The 18,259-nt window shown below is 36.7% G+C and overlaps 1 protein-coding gene across 1 annotated transcript in view; it reads left to right on the top strand.

Annotated features, from left to right (window-relative positions):
- ZFC3H1 (zinc finger, C3H1-type containing) overlaps positions 1–18,259 on the top strand; it is a 55,263-nt gene that overhangs the window by 9,688 nt on the left and 27,316 nt on the right. The window contains exons 3-9 of the mRNA XM_011929340.1: positions 6,169–6,233; positions 8,898–9,096; positions 9,652–9,875; positions 11,395–11,518; positions 15,671–15,768; positions 17,445–17,654; positions 17,850–18,014. Coding sequence (XP_011784730.1) covers positions 6,169–6,233; positions 8,898–9,096; positions 9,652–9,875; positions 11,395–11,518; positions 15,671–15,768; positions 17,445–17,654; positions 17,850–18,014 — 1,085 coding nt within the window. The remainder of the gene's footprint in view (positions 1–6,168; positions 6,234–8,897; positions 9,097–9,651; positions 9,876–11,394; positions 11,519–15,670; positions 15,769–17,444; positions 17,655–17,849; positions 18,015–18,259) is intronic.

Genomic DNA, 18,259 nt, shown 5'->3' with positions numbered 1-18,259 from the left:
TTAAAAGATATTTTCCCTGGGTTTAGAATTCTAGGTTGTTTAATTATATGCTTTTTGTTTGTTTGTTTGTTTGTTTGTTTGTTTTTGAGACAAAGTCTTGCCCTATCATCCAGGCTGGAGTGCAGTGGCACTATCTTGGCTCACTGCAACCTCCGCCTCCTGGGTTCTAGTGATTCTCATGCCTCATTTTCCTGAGTAGCTGGGACTATGGCACATGCCATTGCACCTGGCTAATTTAGTAGAGATGGGATTTTCCATGTTGGTCAGTCTGGTCTCAAACTCCTGGCCTGAAGTGATCCACCTGCCTTGGCCTCCCAAAGTGCTGGGATTATAGGCATGAGCCACCACACCCAGCCCCTAATTATGTTCTTACTAACAATATTTTCTGACTTCCATTGTTGATTTTCAAAAGTTTTCAGTCTTAATGGTTTCCAATTTGAAGATAATCTTTTTTCTTTGATTGTTTTAAATATCCTTTTTGTCTTTGATATTCTGTAGTTGAACTGTGATGTGCTGATTGTAGATTTCTTTTTTTGTATCCAGCTTGGAATTTGTTGTTTCTTGAATCTGAATTGGATCTTGCATTGGTTCTGAAAAAATGATCATTATTTCTTAGAATATTATCCCGTTCTCTCTCTTTTTTGGAACTCTGTATAGATGTACGTTATGTTAAGTCATCGTACTTTATCTTTCATGTCTCCTAATTTCTCTAAGTTTCTATCACTTTGTAATTGACAAATTCTGGAAAATTTTCTCTGATACATCTTTCATTTTACTGATTCTCTCTTCAGCTGTATCTGATTTGCCTTAAGCCCACTTACTGAGTTTTAAATTTCAATTACAGTTTTTATTTTTATTTCATTTTTGTTTGTTTTCAAATCACTTTGATCATTCTTTGCACTTTTCTTCTCCCTGCTTATAATTTCAGCTTTATCTTTGTTTCTTTAAACAAAGAAACCATAGATCTGTTTTGTTTTATCTCCTATCCCTGCTAATTTTCAATATCTGAGGTCTTTGGGGGTTTGATTTCTGATGTTTGTTTTTGTTATTACTCATTTTTGGTACTTTCTTTCTTGAACATTTAGTGGTTTTGTTTTGTTTTGTTTTAATGTGAGGTGGTCATTTTCTTTTGAATTTTAGTAGTGGGAAGTTTTTGAGACCTGGGACAAAGATATATTCCCCAGAGAGAATTTGCTAAAGACTTTAGCCTTGAAATCAGTTCAACCCTCACTGGCTGCCCGTATAGTGTGAATTTGGTTGTAAACCTAAGTGATGATTATTTTGGGTTACACATTCTCAGGGAGATGCCTTTCTTTCCCCTCTTCAATTTAGTACTATGATTCTGTACAAGTAGTTTTGAAAAGTATAACACGGAGGGATAGAAAAGACACACAAATAACTATCATGGAGTATAATATGAGTTATGTGTGAAAGCCTAGAGTAACACAGGAAGGATTAAATATCCTCACCTGGATTTAGAAAGGTTTCATAGAGATGTAAATGTTTGATATACTTCTGGAAAAATGAATCTTTTCCACTGGGGAAGTCAGAAGGAACCAAATGAGCAGATAGGCACAGAGGGCTTTTTAAGGGCATTGAGATTCATCAAATATGTATGCAGTGTGAGAGATAATGGTGTTTTTTTTGGTGAGTGGTTGGACATAAAATTATAAAAGGACAAGTTAGTGTTGGATTGGGAGGGATGTTTAATATTTTGCTAAAGAATTTGAATTTTGTCCTTTAAACATTGGGTAGGCTGTTAAATGTTTTTAAGCAAGAAAATGATGTGATCAGATGTGTGTTTTAGAAAAATAACTGGCATCAGTATGGAAGAGTGATTGGAGGAAAATCAAAGAAGCTAAAATGTCATCTGAATCAGTAAATTATATAATTGTTTCTACATGTATATTTCCCCACCAATCCTCACCAAGACTCTACTATCAAACTTGTGTTATTGGTGAGCCTTTTTTCCATATCTGTTGACAACTCTTCTATACCTTCATAACTTTTTCAGGCCCTTTACTCAAACTTTATTATTGTCAGTATATAAGCGTGTCTCTTATTTGAGGTGATCACACTCAATTCCAGCTTTTCACTTCCTGACCATAAACTTGTTTGTAATCTGTATCAATTTTCACTTCAGTTCTTTCATCCTGAGGGTAATGATTCTCTTGTTCATGACCATTTTGTTTTAACTTGTTCCTCTGGCTCTAACTTCTTCTGCCTTCTCTGGGACCTTGCTTTATTTATTCTGCTTTATCTTGACCCATTGTCTCCTTAGGGTGTTCTTAATATATTTGACTTTTCCATCCAAAAATGGAAATCCTCTTCCACCTTATCCTACATTCTGTCTTAAATTATGTCAAGTATTCTTCCTCTTTTCAGTAAGACTTCTGAGACGTCTAGTCTGTACCAGCTTTTCACTTTACTTCTCATTTCCTTATTAGCCCAATACAGTTTGCTTTTCTACCCCCATCACAATACTGAAACTACTCATGGTAGTTTTCTGTGACCTAATTGCAAATTTTAGTGGATGTTTTTTATTTCATTCTTCCATTCATTCAAAAATTAGTTGAGCACTTTATTCCACGCTCTTGGAAATAAATTGGTGAAGAAAATAGTCACTTATGTTTTCATGGGCTTGCATTTTAGAAGGTAAAACAGTAAACATGATGAGTAAATTAACTGTTATGAAAGAGAAAAGGTATAGCAGGGTAAGTCGGAAAGGGATATTGAGGATACAGGTTGCGGCACTAATAGGGTGGTCAGCGTAGGTATCTATTTGAAGGTGAGATTTAAAGAAAGACTTTGAAGACAGTAAAGGTATAGCCAAATGGATTTCTGGTGGAAGAGGCTTCTACACAAAAGGAGTAACTAGAGCAGTGATTTTCAAAATGTGGTTTCTGGGGACTGCATTATTTGGGAACTTGATAGAACACAAATTCTCAATCTCTACCTTAGATCTGTTGAACTGGGAGCTCTGGAAATGGGCCCTAGCAATCTGTATTTAACCAGCCCTTCTGTTGATTCTGCTACATGCTGAAGTTTGGGCATTGCTGAACTAGAGAAATGACCATAATACAGAAGGATGCCTGACATGTTTGGGGAAGAACCAGGAGTCCTGTACTAATGCAGAAGAGAGAGTGAGAGGAATGAATAATGGGAGAGAAGCTGTTGGAGATGGCAAGAGGGGGCAGATCTTATAGACAGAGCCTTATAAGAACTTTGGTTTTTTATTCCTAGTGAAATGGTGACCTCTTACAGGGTTTTGAGCAAAGGACTGACATAATCTGTTTTATATTTTTAAAGCATCACTCTGGCTGCATTGTTGAGAATATTCTGTTGGGGGTAGACATCTCACCTATATTCAGTGATGTTTTTCTTCCTTTGAAATTTTGGGATTTCTGTAATGGATTTTAAAAATAACTTCCTGATTTTCCTTTTCTGTCTTTTGTTTGTTTTAAATAATTACTTTTCCTATGTAATTTCTTAATTTGTCATGTCCTCAGTGTCCCATTTTCTAGAGGTATTCTCGTTGTGGTTTTAACTACTACCTCTGTGCTGGTGACTTTAGCTCACATTAGACTTTTAGTGGGTAATATTTTAAATTCTGTGTGACAAGAACAGTGTTCATTTTGGAGGTTTTGAGTAAAACTTGAGATAATTTTATTGTACAGACCTATGACAGTAGTAGAACAATATCCAGCTACCCATTTGATCAGTTTAAACTTGCGTTTATAATCTTTGTGTAAAGTTATATTTATTGTCTGAAATTTGTATTTATTGAATTTATTGTATTTATTATTTTGTTTTTGTTTTTGTTTTGTTTTTGAGACGGACTTGCTCTGTTGCCCAGGCTGGAGTGCAGTGGCGCGATCTCGGCCCACAGCAGGCTCCATCTCTGGGATGGACACCAGTCTCCTGCCTTGGCCTCCTGAGTAGCTGGGACTACAGGTGCCCGCCACCATGCCTGGCTAATTTTTTTGTATTTTTAGTAGAGACAGGGTTTCACCGTGTTAGCCAGGATGGTCTCCATCTCCTGACCTCGTGATCCACCCGCCTTTGGCCTCCCAAAGTGCTGGGATTACAGGAGTGAGCCACCGTGCCCAGCCTATTGTGTTTATTTTTAAGGTAGCAATGTAGTCATAAGGTACCTGTTATGTTAATAGATGTTTGCCTCTATGCTACATTAAAGGGAAGTGCTGCCATTTTGTATAGACAAGTGAGATCCTAATCGACCAGTAGATTTCTCATGACCTAATGAAACTCATAAGTTTCTCATGTAGGATAATGTAGTGTTTAATGTTTCCCTGTTTATTTTTGTCTGATAGTTATTACTATTGTGTTGTTTTTAAAAGCATGATAATTTTTGCTACAATGGGACATATGCATTCCCCAAAATTACCACACTGCAAAATTGTGCAATAAAAACAATAGGGTGTGTGGAGAAAATGGGGTTAGAGGAACAACACTCAAAAACTTTATCCGTGGCACATAAAAGATAGGAATAAATGAAAAATGATAGCACAGCTTTGCATGTGAAATGGGAGGAAAAAAGTGTGAAATATTAAAGTAAACATGTCAGCATTCCATAAAATAGACCTGAAGTATACCTGTGGAAGTGGACTGTTTGCTACTTATGAGTTATGAAGTAAAACAAGGAGTGTTACCTGAAATCAGACAGTAAATTGTAGTACCAGATGTGGATGTATGTGGCTTATAACACACACAATGAACTTGGGTATTTGATAGGTGTTTGAGTGTATGTTTGTGTATTCCTACATGGCTCAGATCACTTGGGTGCAGTTTTCTGCAATCTTAGTGTTTCTCTGAGACAAATCACACATATAAATTTGTGTTATGCTCAAATTCTTTTCTTTTTTCTTTTTTTTTTTTTTTGAGACAGAGTCTTACTCTGTTGCCCAGGATGGAGTGCAGTGGTACAATCTCAGCTCACTGCAACCTCCACCTCTCAGCTCCAAGCAATTCTCCTGTCTCAGCCTCCCTAGTAGCTGGAACTACAGGCGCGCACCACCATGCCTAATTTTTTGTATTTTCAGCAGAGACGGAGTTTTGCCATGTTGCCCGGGCTGGTCTCGAACTCCTGACCTCATGTGATCCACTTGCCTCGGCCACCCAAAGCACTGGGATTACAGGCATGAGCCACTGCACCTGGTTGCTCAAATTATTTTCTACTGTATCAATCATGTTGCAACAAGTTCACATTTATAGACCAAGCCTTTCAACAGAACTCATTTGTCTTGAAATTTGGTCATTGCCTTCTATTTACATTGATTGAGGTGCTTGATTAGTCATTTCTCTATTTATTGAATAAGTTGCATATTCTTTGGTTCACTTGAGCAGTCAAATTAGGATGTTTGGAACATTGACAGGTGTGGTGTTATGGTAAAAACACTAGGCTTGAAGTTAAGATCTAATTTAAATCCTAGCTTTGCAACTTCAGTTTTGTCATCTTAAGGAAAGATTTCTGAATTTTTAACATAATCTGTTTTAGCTACAAAAGTATCTCAACAGGATTGTAGATATTCTGTAACTTTATTATGTGATGTTTAAAGCTGTTGTAGATTACATAATATATCAATAAGGTTTCGTACATTGTTTCATCAGCCATCTGGGCCCAAGGCTGGATGTTTAGAAAAAAATGTATGGATGGACTTAATTTTATTGATACTTAAGCTGCCTCTACCGATGCTTTTCTAGGTAAATAAAAGACCAGTTCTCTAATGCACAAATGTAGACATTGAATTTATTTCAGTTTAGAGGACTGGATTAATGTAGTCATCATTATAGTCTATCAGTGTGGATAATCCAGTTGATAAATTAAGTGTTGCTGCTTGTTTCTATGCTTTATAAATTCTGTTCTTACTTGAAATGACTGTTTGTAGTTCAGAAGTCATTTTATTAAAAGTGTGGTTTTATTTTAATATTTTGAATCATTTTGCCTTATAACTTTCAGGAATGAGACTGATAAGAAGTTTGTTCAGATTTTCGTTCTCTTTAATGGTATTTTCCTTTGGTTGAGAGATTGAGAAAATGAGACCCTTTAATGATATCTTTAAAATAATTACCAGATATTATATAGGATTATTTTATTTTAGATTGTGGCTATCTTTTGGAGTATTCAAAAAATATTATTTTATTTTAAAGGATTACAAGATAAAGAACAAAATTTAACAAGAAGAATTAGTACCTCAGATATTCTGTCTGAAAAGGTAAGATGCTGCTTTGTGAGACTGTATCATCTCTGTAAGACCCATTTTCACATTGCTTTATTTTGTTCTTTTCTAAGGGAAATTGTCTTACTTTCACTCATTTTCTTTCATCATTCCTGTAACTCCATTTGGACATAAGCCTTAAAGATAAGAAATTCTGTGGTGACATCTTGGAGTCTCTTTTCCCTGGGTTCTGCAAATTATGTTTAATTAAATGTTATATATATATTCATACAGGATCTTTTTTTATCATTTGTTTTTTTGAAACCTTTAATTTTGATCCAGATATTTTCTCCATTTTTTGTGGGTTATCCTGTGTGGGTAAGCTTTTGGAGTTAGGTAGACTTTCACCTGGTATCAAATTCTATTTCCACTTCTTGTTAGCTGAGTGACCTTCTATAAACTATTTAGCCTTTGCTTGCTTCTGTATTCTTTTCTACAAAATGAACTTAACGTCTTCTGTCCTCTGGGTTGTTGTGAGGCTTCAGTATAATGAAATACAGAAGCATCAAGCACTGTGTTTGACATGTAACAGGCACTCAATAACCTAAGCCTTTTCAGTTTGTTGAATTAGAGATCTGAAATATCTGTAGTTTTTTTCTTTTGAGATTTCAGTTTGTTTTTCTGTATAAATGGAAATGATTTAAATGGTCTAGGAGCTTTAGGAAAAAGATGGCCCTGAATTTAGAAATGTTACTATAACGTTCACATACACATTTTTAATGCCCTCACAATAACCCTGTGAATCAAGTTGACATTATGTACATTTCATAGATGATGTAAGAGTCCTGTGAGTAAATTAAGTGACTTGCCTAAAGTTGTATAGGAATTAAGTGTCAGAGCAAGTAATTTAATGAGCATGTCTGACTAATGGGAACTAACGAGCTTGGCTCTGTGCTCTTGCTGTTCAAGTAGCTACCTCACGTATCATATAGGTGGGTGACAGAATCAGTGGTTTCTTTCATCCCAAAGGGAGTAGTTGCAAAAAATAATCAAAAGTCTCACTGGGCTCAAAAGTCTCACTGGGCGTGGTGGCTTATGCCTGTAATCCCAGCACTCTGGAAGGCTGAGGTGGATTGATCACTTTAGCTCAGGAGTTTGAGACTAGCCTGGGCAACATAGTGAGATCCCAACTTGAAAAAAATTAAATAATTTAAAACAAAAGAAAACAAGAAGACTTTGTCTCAGTGGAACAGTGAGGATAGCTTTATTTTAGTTAAACTCTACATGAGTACTGTTTAATAGAATTTTCTACAATAATGGAAATGTTTTATAGCTGTATTCTCCAATATGGTAGCTGTTAGTGACACGTGGCTATGAAGAACTTGAAAAGTGATTAGTGTGGCTTAGGTCCAAATTTTTAAATTCAGTTTTGGTAATTTAAATTCAAATAGCCACATGTGACTCATTGCTGCCATATTGAACAGCACAGCTCTAGAATTTCAGTACTAGGCAATAGAATTTGATACAGTTAAATGACTGAGAACTTAAAAAAGAATCATGATAATTTTAAAATTATTGCTTACGTGTAGTTACCAACAGTGGAAAGGGTAACTGTATTCTGGTTTGGTTAAATTGAAGTACTGAAGTGTATGACAGTAGTTTAGGGCTTATAGTAGTTCATATTCAGGTGAAATCATTAGTTAGTATCCACTGTTTTCTTTATGTTTAACAATAGAAATAATTTAATTGGATTTTAGGAGAAAATATAATTACAATTTACCTATAAGAAAAAGTTACTAGATAAGTAGGCCTTCATCTTTTGGAATCTTTTTCGACTCTTCCTTTCCATTCCATGCACATACATAAAGAAAAAACAGAGTTTGTGTTTAACTTCAAGGGTGAGGAAGCCAAAGCTATCCTCCCACCCCTTATTAAAATCAATGGACTCTAATTATGAACCTCTTCGGAGCCTGCCATTTTTCAGTTCTGTTTTGCTATCATGTGGAGAATATTTCGAAAGTGAAATGCAAAAGTTATTTCAATTGGAAAAAAGTCTCAGACATCTGCTTTTAACATTATTGTCCTGTTTTAGCTTTCCTGAAGAAAAGTCTGTTTTCAAAATATATGAAATATTCAGATAAATATCTGTAGCCTTAGAACACATAACAGTCAGCTGTAAGCAAGTCTCTGTAGATTTTTCCCTTCACTAGTAATTTAAAGAATTAAGAAATATACACATAAAAGAAAATTTGTACGTTTGAATCTTGAGGATATCTGCTGTTCTCTATTACTGGTGAGGCCAGCAAATCACGTGATCAGGGAACCACTTCCTCCTTCTTTCCTTACCTCTCCTGGGTCTTATTTCTTCATTGCATTTGCTGCCATCAGACTTTTACTCTTTGAGGTTTGGGAAGCCCTTTTAAATGTTAGCTACTAACTCTTTTATTTTTTGCATTATCCTGTTCTATCAATTGTACCGCCTCACCAACCCTACATTACATATATACACATACCTTCTGCAGACTGATCTTCTATTCGTATTTTAGGAATTACATTAGAGTCTTAGGCTATGGGAAGTAAATTAGTTTACTTATCTGTATTTGCCTTGTCATATTTGCCTTCAAACTTTAAATTTTTATCTTATAAAGGATTTGACTTGATAAAATGTATAAGCTAAATAATAGAATTAAAAAATTTTAGCTCTTTCTTTTTGCTTTAAAGAAACTTGGTGAAGATGAAGAGGAACTATCTGAATTACAGCTTCGCCTTTTGGCCCTTCAGTCAGCCAGTAAAAAATGGCAACAAAAAGAACAGCAGGTGATGAAAGAAAGCAAAGAAAAGTTGACTAAGACGAAAACTGTACAGCAAAAAGTTAAAACAAGTACAAAAACACATTCGGCCAAAAAAGTTAGCACTACAGGTGATCATTTTTATTAAATCTTGTGTTTTTGTTTTGTTTTGTTTTGTTTTTTGAGACAAAGTTTTGCTCTTGTCACCCAGGCTGGAGTGCAGTGGTGTGATCTCTGCTCACTGCCACCTCCACCTCCCGGGTTCAGGTGATTTTCCTGTCTCAGTCTCCCAAGTAGCTGGGATTACAGGCACCCACCACCAAGCCCAGCTAATTTTTTGTAGTTTTGGTAGAGACGGGGTTTCACCGTGTTGGGTAGGCTGGTCTCAAACTCTTGACCTCAGGTGATCTGCTCGCCTTGGCCTCCCAAAGTGCTGGGGTTATAGGTGTGAGCCACTGCTTGTTAAATTCTTCTAGCTGAATTCATGTATCAGTATAGTTTTGGGATTTTAATTCAGAGTTTTGAGTTTGGGGAATTATAGGGCCCTAAAATGGAAGACAGCCTTATATAAACAACTTAAGAGGAGCATCATCATTGATGAATCAATAATGAAAATATTTTTTAAGACTCTTATTTTTCTTTTATCTCCTAACAGATACTAATGTTTATGTATTTTTTATTTAAAGCTAAACAAGCATTGAGGAAGCAGCAAACAAAGGCATGGAAGAAACTACAACAACAAAAAGAACAGGAAAGACAGAAAGAAGAGGATCAGCGGAAACAAGCTGAAGAAGAAGAGAGAAGGAAAAGAGAGGAAGAAATCAGAAAAATTCGAGATCTCTCAAATCAGGAAGAACAGTACAATCGATTCATGAAATTGGTTGGTGGCAAGAGGAGATCAAGAAGTAAAGTAAGAAATGCAAAAATATAAAATCAAAACGTTACTCTAAGTTTCCTTAAAGTCTTATTTCATAGATTCTGTCAAATAAGAAAGCTTATTTTATAAATAACTCTTGGAAGAAAGGAAGGTAGGTTATAATTGGGAAAGCATCTTTTGTAGTCGTAGGTATTAGAGGACAAAATGAAGGCTAAAATTATGATTAGCAGAGACTACTTTTAGCTTTCTTACCATTTTCTAATTAGGTGAAAGTAGGATTACTAAATTGTGAAAACAAAATGATTGTTTCTTAAGTACAGGGGTAGAATTCTATTAGTTTTTCATTGTTTGGTAATGTAGATTGAGAATTGTGTCATGACTAATATGGACTATTTTAATGTTAAATCATCATATAGTAATAACCTTAGTGCATGTGGCTATTTTGTTTAGTGGTCAAGCATTTGTTGAACATTTACTATGTATATGAGTATACTTGTTGTCTTCTCTTTTTCTCTCTCCCTCCCTTCTTTTACCCTCTGCACCCAAAAAGAAGAAAAAAAGCCCAAAAAGAGTACACTTGAGAATGTATTAATGAAGAATAGAGGGATATTAAAGAGTAAATTCATTAATTGGAGTTAGATTTGCTTAAGCAAGGAATATTGTAAATATTTATACTTTGAACTTTTTTTTTTTTTTTTGAGAGGGAGTCTTACTCTTGTCGCCTAGGCTGGAGTGCAATGGCATGATCTCGGCTCACTGCAACCTCCGCCTCCCAGGTTCAAGCGATTCTCCTGCCTCAGCCTCCCGAGTAGCTGGGATTACAGGCGCCCGCCACCACGCCTGGCTAATTTTTTTGTGTTTTAAAAGTAGAGATGGGTTTCGCCATGTTGGCCAGGCTGGTCTCGAACTCCTGACTGCATGAGCCACCGCACCGGGCCAATAGAATCTTTTTCTAGAGATAAATATGGTATTATTTGCACATTATTCTTTACCTCCTCCTCAAGAGGTTTTGCGAGTTTTTAGTTTATTATAAACTGTCTCTGAGTGAAACATAGTAAGAAGTAGACAAGAAAACAGCATACAATAGGTAAACACATTTACTCAGAATTTGTAGTTTTCAGGTATCATTAATTTATTCATAATTAAAATGTTTTTGAATTTTTAGAGAAATGTTCTCTATGTAGTCATGATGATGTAAAACTTGCTTATATTCCTCTAGTTTCTTAATCATACAGAAGTCATAAGTGTACAAGAGTTTGATGTCATTTTTACAAGAAGAGCTAATTATTTAGTGGCTTAGCTAACAGTGGGGGATTTCATCTGTATAGCTAGTATTTTGGAAATTCCATTATCTATCTCATTATACAGTTATGAAATGTCAGCCAGTGTAGCTGTCATTTAAATTGAATCTCCCAAAGATGTGATAGGCACATCTTACTGAATCACCATGATTTTTGACACTCTTCCCTAGAAGATAACCATCAGTTCTTTTGTGATTTGTAACCCAAGACAGAAAATGCTTTGAAACTAAAAAAAAGTGTTGTATACTTAGTCTTCAGATCCTGACCTGAGGCGATCCTTAGATAAGCAACCTACTGATAGTGGAGGAGGCATTTATCAGTATGATAACTATGAAGAAGTTGCTATGGATACAGATAGTGAAACCAATTCTCCAGGTATGAGCCAAAACTTGAAACCTTTTGTGTATTTACATGTATTAAATAGAGAATAGTCATTATGGTACTCAAAACCTTGAAAGAAATGTGTAATGCAAGTGAGATTTGCTGATGAACTGTATGATGATAGACATTATTTGTTGTTGTGAATACTTAGAGAGCAAACCTCAAATAAGTAATATTAATCTTTATTTCCAAGTGTTTCTAGATAGCCTTTAAATTAAAAAATAAATAAATAAGGCATTGTTTAAACTCTGTTAACTATTGCTCTAGAAAGTGAAGATTGGGCCGGATGCAGTGGCTCACGCCTGTAATCCCAATACTTTGGGATGCTGAGGTGGGCAGATTGCTTGAGGCCAGGAGTTGGAGACCAGCCTGGCTGACATGACGAAACCCTGTCTCTACTAAAAATACAAAAATTCGCTGGGTGTGGTGGCATGTGCCTGTAATCCCAGCTTCTTGGGAGGCTAAGGCATGAGAATTGCTTGAACCTGGAAGGTGGAGTTTTCGGTGAGCTCACATCACACCACTGCACTCCCACCTGAGTAACAGAGAAGATTCTGTCTCAAAAAATAAAATGAAAAGTGAAGAATGGGAAAGATGAGAACACTACTCTTTAAAAAAACAAACTCTTGATGTTTATATCCAAGATTCATTCTGCTTTAGTCAAAGAACAAAAGACCTTTTTTTGCTATTTGGCTTCCTGTCTCTTTCTAGTATGATAATTTGTAGAAATTTTGAGACAGAAAATTATACTAGTGGCATTTCAGGAAAGACTAGTTAGAACTGGTCAGGGCTGTAACTCTCCTTTAGGTTGCATTGTCTAGAATCTGACTTATCTTTGAGGGCCGGAGACTTGATTTTGTTGATGTTCAGGGGTGATTGGCTGTGAGAGACCTATTCCTTCACAAATAATGTAAAACACCTAAGACTGAGTCAGATAACAGAATGCAGTTGGCATTCCAGGAACTGGAGAATTTGGAAGAACACATGATCAGTGTTTTTCTCCCTGTAGTCACATGGTGAGACCAAATCAAAACTAGAATCCTACTTTGGTGTATCTAGACTAGAGACAAAACAAAATATGTATTATTTGGCTAGTGTTTACCAAAATGCTCATTTTTCAGGTTGTTATTGTAAGCTGGTATATGATAGTCTTACATTATATTATGTTTTGATAACATAATTTAACTTGCTTTGGTCAATCTTTAATTTTCTTATTTTCAGATTCTTGGAGATGATTCTTTGTAATTCCCAAGTATCGACAATATTATTAATACTTTATTTCTATAAAATAACTTTATGATCTATGCTTTTTAAATGATTTTGTGAAACATGTAGAGAACGTACTCTCTATGCAGCTTTGTCAAATTTTAATTTTTTGCCACATTAACTGCAGATATTTATATATATGTATTTTTTTCCATTCAAGATCAATTTTTTTCTCAAATTTTGCCAACACAAACATATTATATTTGAAGAAATGTGCATTAAAAATATCTTTTAATTCACTTTATTTTGTATTAAAAAATGTTTAAAAAAACAAGATAATTCAAATACAGTAAAAAATCAGTTTAGGATCTGAGGTTCCAGGCAGTTCAAAAATTCCTGGAAGGTTATTTTTTTTTTCACCAGGATACTACAATGGCAGAACAACTTAAAAATCAGAATACAGGCCGGGCGCGGTGGCTCAAGCCTATAATCCCAGCACTTTGGGAGGCCGAGACGGGCGGATCACGAGGTCAGGAGATCGAGACCATCCTGGCTAACACGGTGAAACCCCGTCTCTACTAAAAAATACAAAAAACTAGCCGGGCGAGGTGGCGGGCGCCTGTAGTCCCAGCTACTTGGGAGGCTGAGGCAGGAGAATGGCGTAAACCCGGGAGGCGGAGCTTGCAGTGAGCTGAGATCTGGCCACTGCACTCCAGCCCGGGCGACAGAGCAAGACTCCATCTCAAAAAAAAAAAAAAAATCAGAATACTAAAATGATGGGGTGGTCCCAGCAGCTGCCCCGTCCAGCTGGAGCACACAGTGCCACCAAGGTAGGGAGGCCAGGGTCAGAGACAGTGAGCATCCCAATGCCAGCCTGCCCATCCATGTAATGAAAGCAGAGCAGGAACTGCAGCTGCATGGCCTTGGGAGCAGGTGGACTTGTGGAAAGCCAGGCTTTGAGGCTGCAAATAACTTTGAGTACCACTGGTGGTCCCAGAGCAGGTGGAGCCTGTATCTGCACCTCTGTTCCAACCAGCCTCCTAGCACAGGGCTAGGCCCACATCCTGGCCTCTGCATCTTGATCTGGGCTGGGGCCGGTCCACCTCGTCATTCTGGCCAGTGCTCATACTATAAGCCAATCACAAGTTATGTCAACTTCCTTCCTGTATTGAAAAACAAGAATGGCTGGGCACGGTGGCTCACACCTATAATCCCAGAACTTTGGGGGGCCAAGGTGGGAGGATCACCTGAGGTCAACAGTTTGAAACCAGCCTGATCAACATGGTGAAACCTTGCCTCTACTAAAAATACAAAAATTAGAGCCAGTAGTGGTGGCTCGCCCCTATAGTCCCAGCTACTCAGGAGCCTGAGGCAGGAGCATCACTTGAACCTGGGAGGTGGAGGTTGTAGTGAGCTGAGATCGCGCAACTGCACTCCAGCCTGGGCACTGAGCGAGACTGTATCTCAAAAATAAATAAATAACAAGAAAGTTTGACACAGAATCAAGAGCACAGTAGAAGTACCTACTGTTAATACTATTAACTGAATCAAACACCAGCAAACACTTTCCCAGTTCTTTGTGCTCCTGGATGATCCTGACATGGTGGGTAGCATGAACCAGCACGTAATGGACTTCATCTTTCCTGCGAGTAGTTTCTAACATTCATGAATGAAGGCTCCTCTTGCTGAGGGCACCTCTACCTTCCCACTGTCCTTTCAGACCCCCTAGTGGTGGGCCCAACACAAAGGTTAGAAAGTCCTCAGAAGCCTTTCCTGGCACCTGGCAGTGAGTCAGGGCTGGTTAAATCTGGATGAGGACAGTGCAAGCTGGAGGTGCAAGCTGGAGGGCTTTCCTTGGAGATCAGTGCACTCACTAGGTCCACCCTCTCTCCCAGATACTAGGAAGGGAAAACATGCCAAGTCCATAAAACGAGAGCACCATCAAATGTCAGACTATTAAACATTCAAATGTTCATGGGGCAGAACACTGAGCATAGACATAGCCTCTCTCTGCCCCCTAATAACACAAATGTGACACAGCAGCCACATCTGCAGCGCTATGTAAAATGTTCCAAAGATTAGTGTATATTCAGATGATCTCATTTGGGACTCAAGTCAACCCCATATAAGGCACGTGGGTAATAATGTATTGACTTGTGAGACAACTGGGATAAAGAAGAAATGTTAGATTTTCTCTAAGATTATATAGTTAGTGGGTAGGGTAGTAAGCGTAGTCTTTGAAACTGCTATATTTCAGTGAGCCTAACAAGTCATTGAAGATAAAATACACAATTATTTTTATCTGCTACCAAGGAAGAAAAATTCTGAGATGCATCCATTGTAATTATTTCAAAATTAAAATGTGAAAAAATGTGCACCTTAATGACTACATACACTAAGTAATTCTTCTCATTCCTGGTTTTATTTGCTTTCAACACTGCTTATATAGTCCATGTCCTCAACTTTCTTTTGCTCCACAAGAAGGGAATAATGAAGTCACCACATCATTGTTTTCCTTTGTCTAGGGCACTTTGGCAGGATTCAAGGGAATTTTTTGTTTCATTATTTCTTGAAAAGTATGCTTGTGGTTTTGTTGTTCTTGTGTGTGTGTGTGTGTGTGCTTTTTTTTCTTTTTTTTTTTTAAGTATGCTTCTAGCCTTTCCTGCTCTATTCCCTGATCTTATCATTAGGTTAAAAGTGGAACAAAGTGAGAGTTTTGAGGGACTAATTGTTAGTTTGAAGTGAATGACTGACTTTATGATGATATGACAATTTTAAATGGCTGGAGATGAACTTATGAGCGTTAAAGATTTTATCAGAGGTTGATAAAATCTAATTTGCACTCCACCTAGATGTATTTCTTCAAACATAACATAAACCTAATGTATTCCTGGTGAAATATTTCTGTTACTAAACTCTTAACAAAAAATTTGTTTACAGCTCCTTCACCAGTGCAACCGCCATTTTTCTCTGAATGTTCATTGGGGTATTTTTCTCCAGCACCGTCTCTTTCTTTGCCTCCACCACCTCAGGTTTCTGTAAGTCAAAATTGATATCTAAGAAAATTATTTTGTCTTGTCTTTTCTAATTTGTTTTTAAAAACAAATGAATGGTTAGGTTTGAAGAGGGCTTAAAAAATCAGAATTGCTTACGAGAATTAATAGCATTGAAATATGTAGAATAAACAGTTGATAAAAGCAGCAAGCTATCCATTTGGTAGATTTTTTTCATAGCTAATTTTTAATTTCATGTTGACTTTTCGGTACCTATCATGTTTCCTTCTTCTCTTTTTTTTTTTTTTTTTTTTGAGACGGAGTCTCGCTCTGTCACCCAGGCTGGAGTAAAGTGGCCGGTTCTCAGCTCACTGCAAGCTCCGCCTCCCGGGTTTATGCCATTCTCCTGCCTCAGCCTCCGAGTAGCTGGGACTACAGGCGCCCGCCACCTCGCCCGGCTAGTTTTTTGTATTTTTTAGTAGAGACGGGGTTTCACCATGTTAGCCAGGATGGTCTCGATCTCCTGACCTCGTGATCCGCCCGTCTCGGCCTCCCAAAGTGCTGGGATTACAGGCTTGAGCCACCGCGCCCGGCTTTCCTTCTTCTCTTTACTCTCATCTAGTAGCTACTCAGAAAATTTATTCAAAAACAGAAGTTACCTACTGTTTTGGACTGTCTCTTTTTTAGGGAATTGGAATTAATGTGCATTAGGATACTTCTAAAAATTAATATTCTCTCCTTTCTCCTCTTTTCATAAAGATGGTTATTTTTAACTTGAAAATCCAGCAAAAGAAAAGCATTTTCTATGAAGTTAATTTCTTTTCCCCTGTCTCCAGTCCTCCCACAAAAACAAAACAAAATAAAAAAATGAAAACAATAAAAGGAAAAGGAAAAAAAGGAAGTAGAGGAATCAGACATTAAAAGTTTTGACATTATTTTTAGATTGTGAGAGCCTAGAGATCAAATTGAGTATCTCTCAGTAGGTGTAAGAGGGAACCTTTCCATTTCAGGAAAAATACCTTGTGTGTTTCTAGAACATATACGGTGAGGGGAATATTAGAGCCAATAGTGAGAGAGAAAACAGCACTTTCTTCGTTGTAATGTTTTCTTTTGGGAAATAAATAAATGAACTAAATGCCGAGAGAAATACTGGAAGATCTTTGATGCAAATACATACCCAAATTCAGGGATTTGTGTAAAATTAGTTTCCTTTATAGATATTCTCTAAGAAGCCATTTTAAGAGAGTAGTGGTGATTCTTCTTGATACTTAATTAATGATTAAGGTACTCTGGACTATTATGCACAGAATCCCTTGGTTTCTAATTTTTATTTTTTACTGAAATATGTCTTGGGTTTCAGTATCTCTTCTTGCTTTCAGGTAGTCATCTAGAAGGAAGGACCTTGTATAGTTTGATATCTATATTTTCTAGAATGCTAAATGTATATAAGAATGAGAACAGAGAAGTTTCTATAATTTTCCTTGAAGTTAATAAATGTTTCAAATATTGTTGATTTTTTTTTTTTAATTGTAAAAATAACACTTTTTCGTGGTTGGCTGTTGATTTCTGGGTTTGTTTTGAGGTTAACATATACTTAGCTTACTATACTTACAGCTAAAATAATAATATAAAGTTTTTTTTTCTAGTTTAATATTGCTGCAGAGATAAGCATTTGAGTTGATAAAATTTGCATTGTAATTATTTCTTTTTTTAAAAAATAGTCTCTGCCACCTTTGAGCCAGCCTTATGTGGAAGGCTTGTGTGTTTCTCTTGAACCTCTACCTCCTCTACCACCATTACCACCTCTCCCACCTGAAGATCCAGAACAGCCTCCAAAACCACCTTTTGCAGATGAGGAAGAGGAGGAAGAAATGCTGCTTCGAGAAGAACTACTTAAATCTCTAGCAAATAAAAGAGCTTTTAAGCCAGAGGTAATTTAGGTACCTGAACCTCTAGGTGGTGCTCTTGAGCTTAGCTTTATGGTAGTCCTACTTTTTTCTGGTTACTTGGGTTTCAATGGACTTTTCTGCCAAGTGGGAATAATTCTAACATGCTCCAGATTTTTAAAGGTGGCAGAAATTTATTTTTATTTAGGAATGTTTCATATCTTTCTCTTCCTTATATAGGAAACATCCAGTAATAGTGACCCACCTTCACCTCCAGTTCTGAACAATTCACATACTGTGCCAAGAAGCAATCTATCAATAGTCAGTATTAACACAGTGTCTCAGCCTAGGATACAGAATCCAAAGTTTCACAGAGGACCTCGTCTTCCACGAACTGTGATCTCGGTAAAAACAAAAATTTAATGCTACTTTTATTCAAACAGTTGTGAGAAATTTCTATGAAGTTTTGTTGTCCTGTTTTCTACCCCTTAGTTTATTTATATACACACATATATTCACATATAAATACAAATTTTTAAAATTTATTTTTAATTTATTGATAAAATGAGAGCAACACCTTCACTTGAAAACTGGTAAAGTTTGGTGATAGTGTGTTGGGGGGGGTTATTGTTTTCATCAGAGTGGTATAC

This window comes from Colobus angolensis, unplaced genomic scaffold, assembly GCF_000951035.1.
Source record: "Colobus angolensis palliatus isolate OR3802 unplaced genomic scaffold, Cang.pa_1.0 Scaffold80, whole genome shotgun sequence".
Classification (NCBI taxonomy): domain Eukaryota; kingdom Metazoa; phylum Chordata; class Mammalia; order Primates; family Cercopithecidae; genus Colobus; species Colobus angolensis.
The sequence above is the reverse complement of the archived record's forward strand: the minus strand, read 5'-3'. Positions and strand labels throughout refer to the sequence as shown.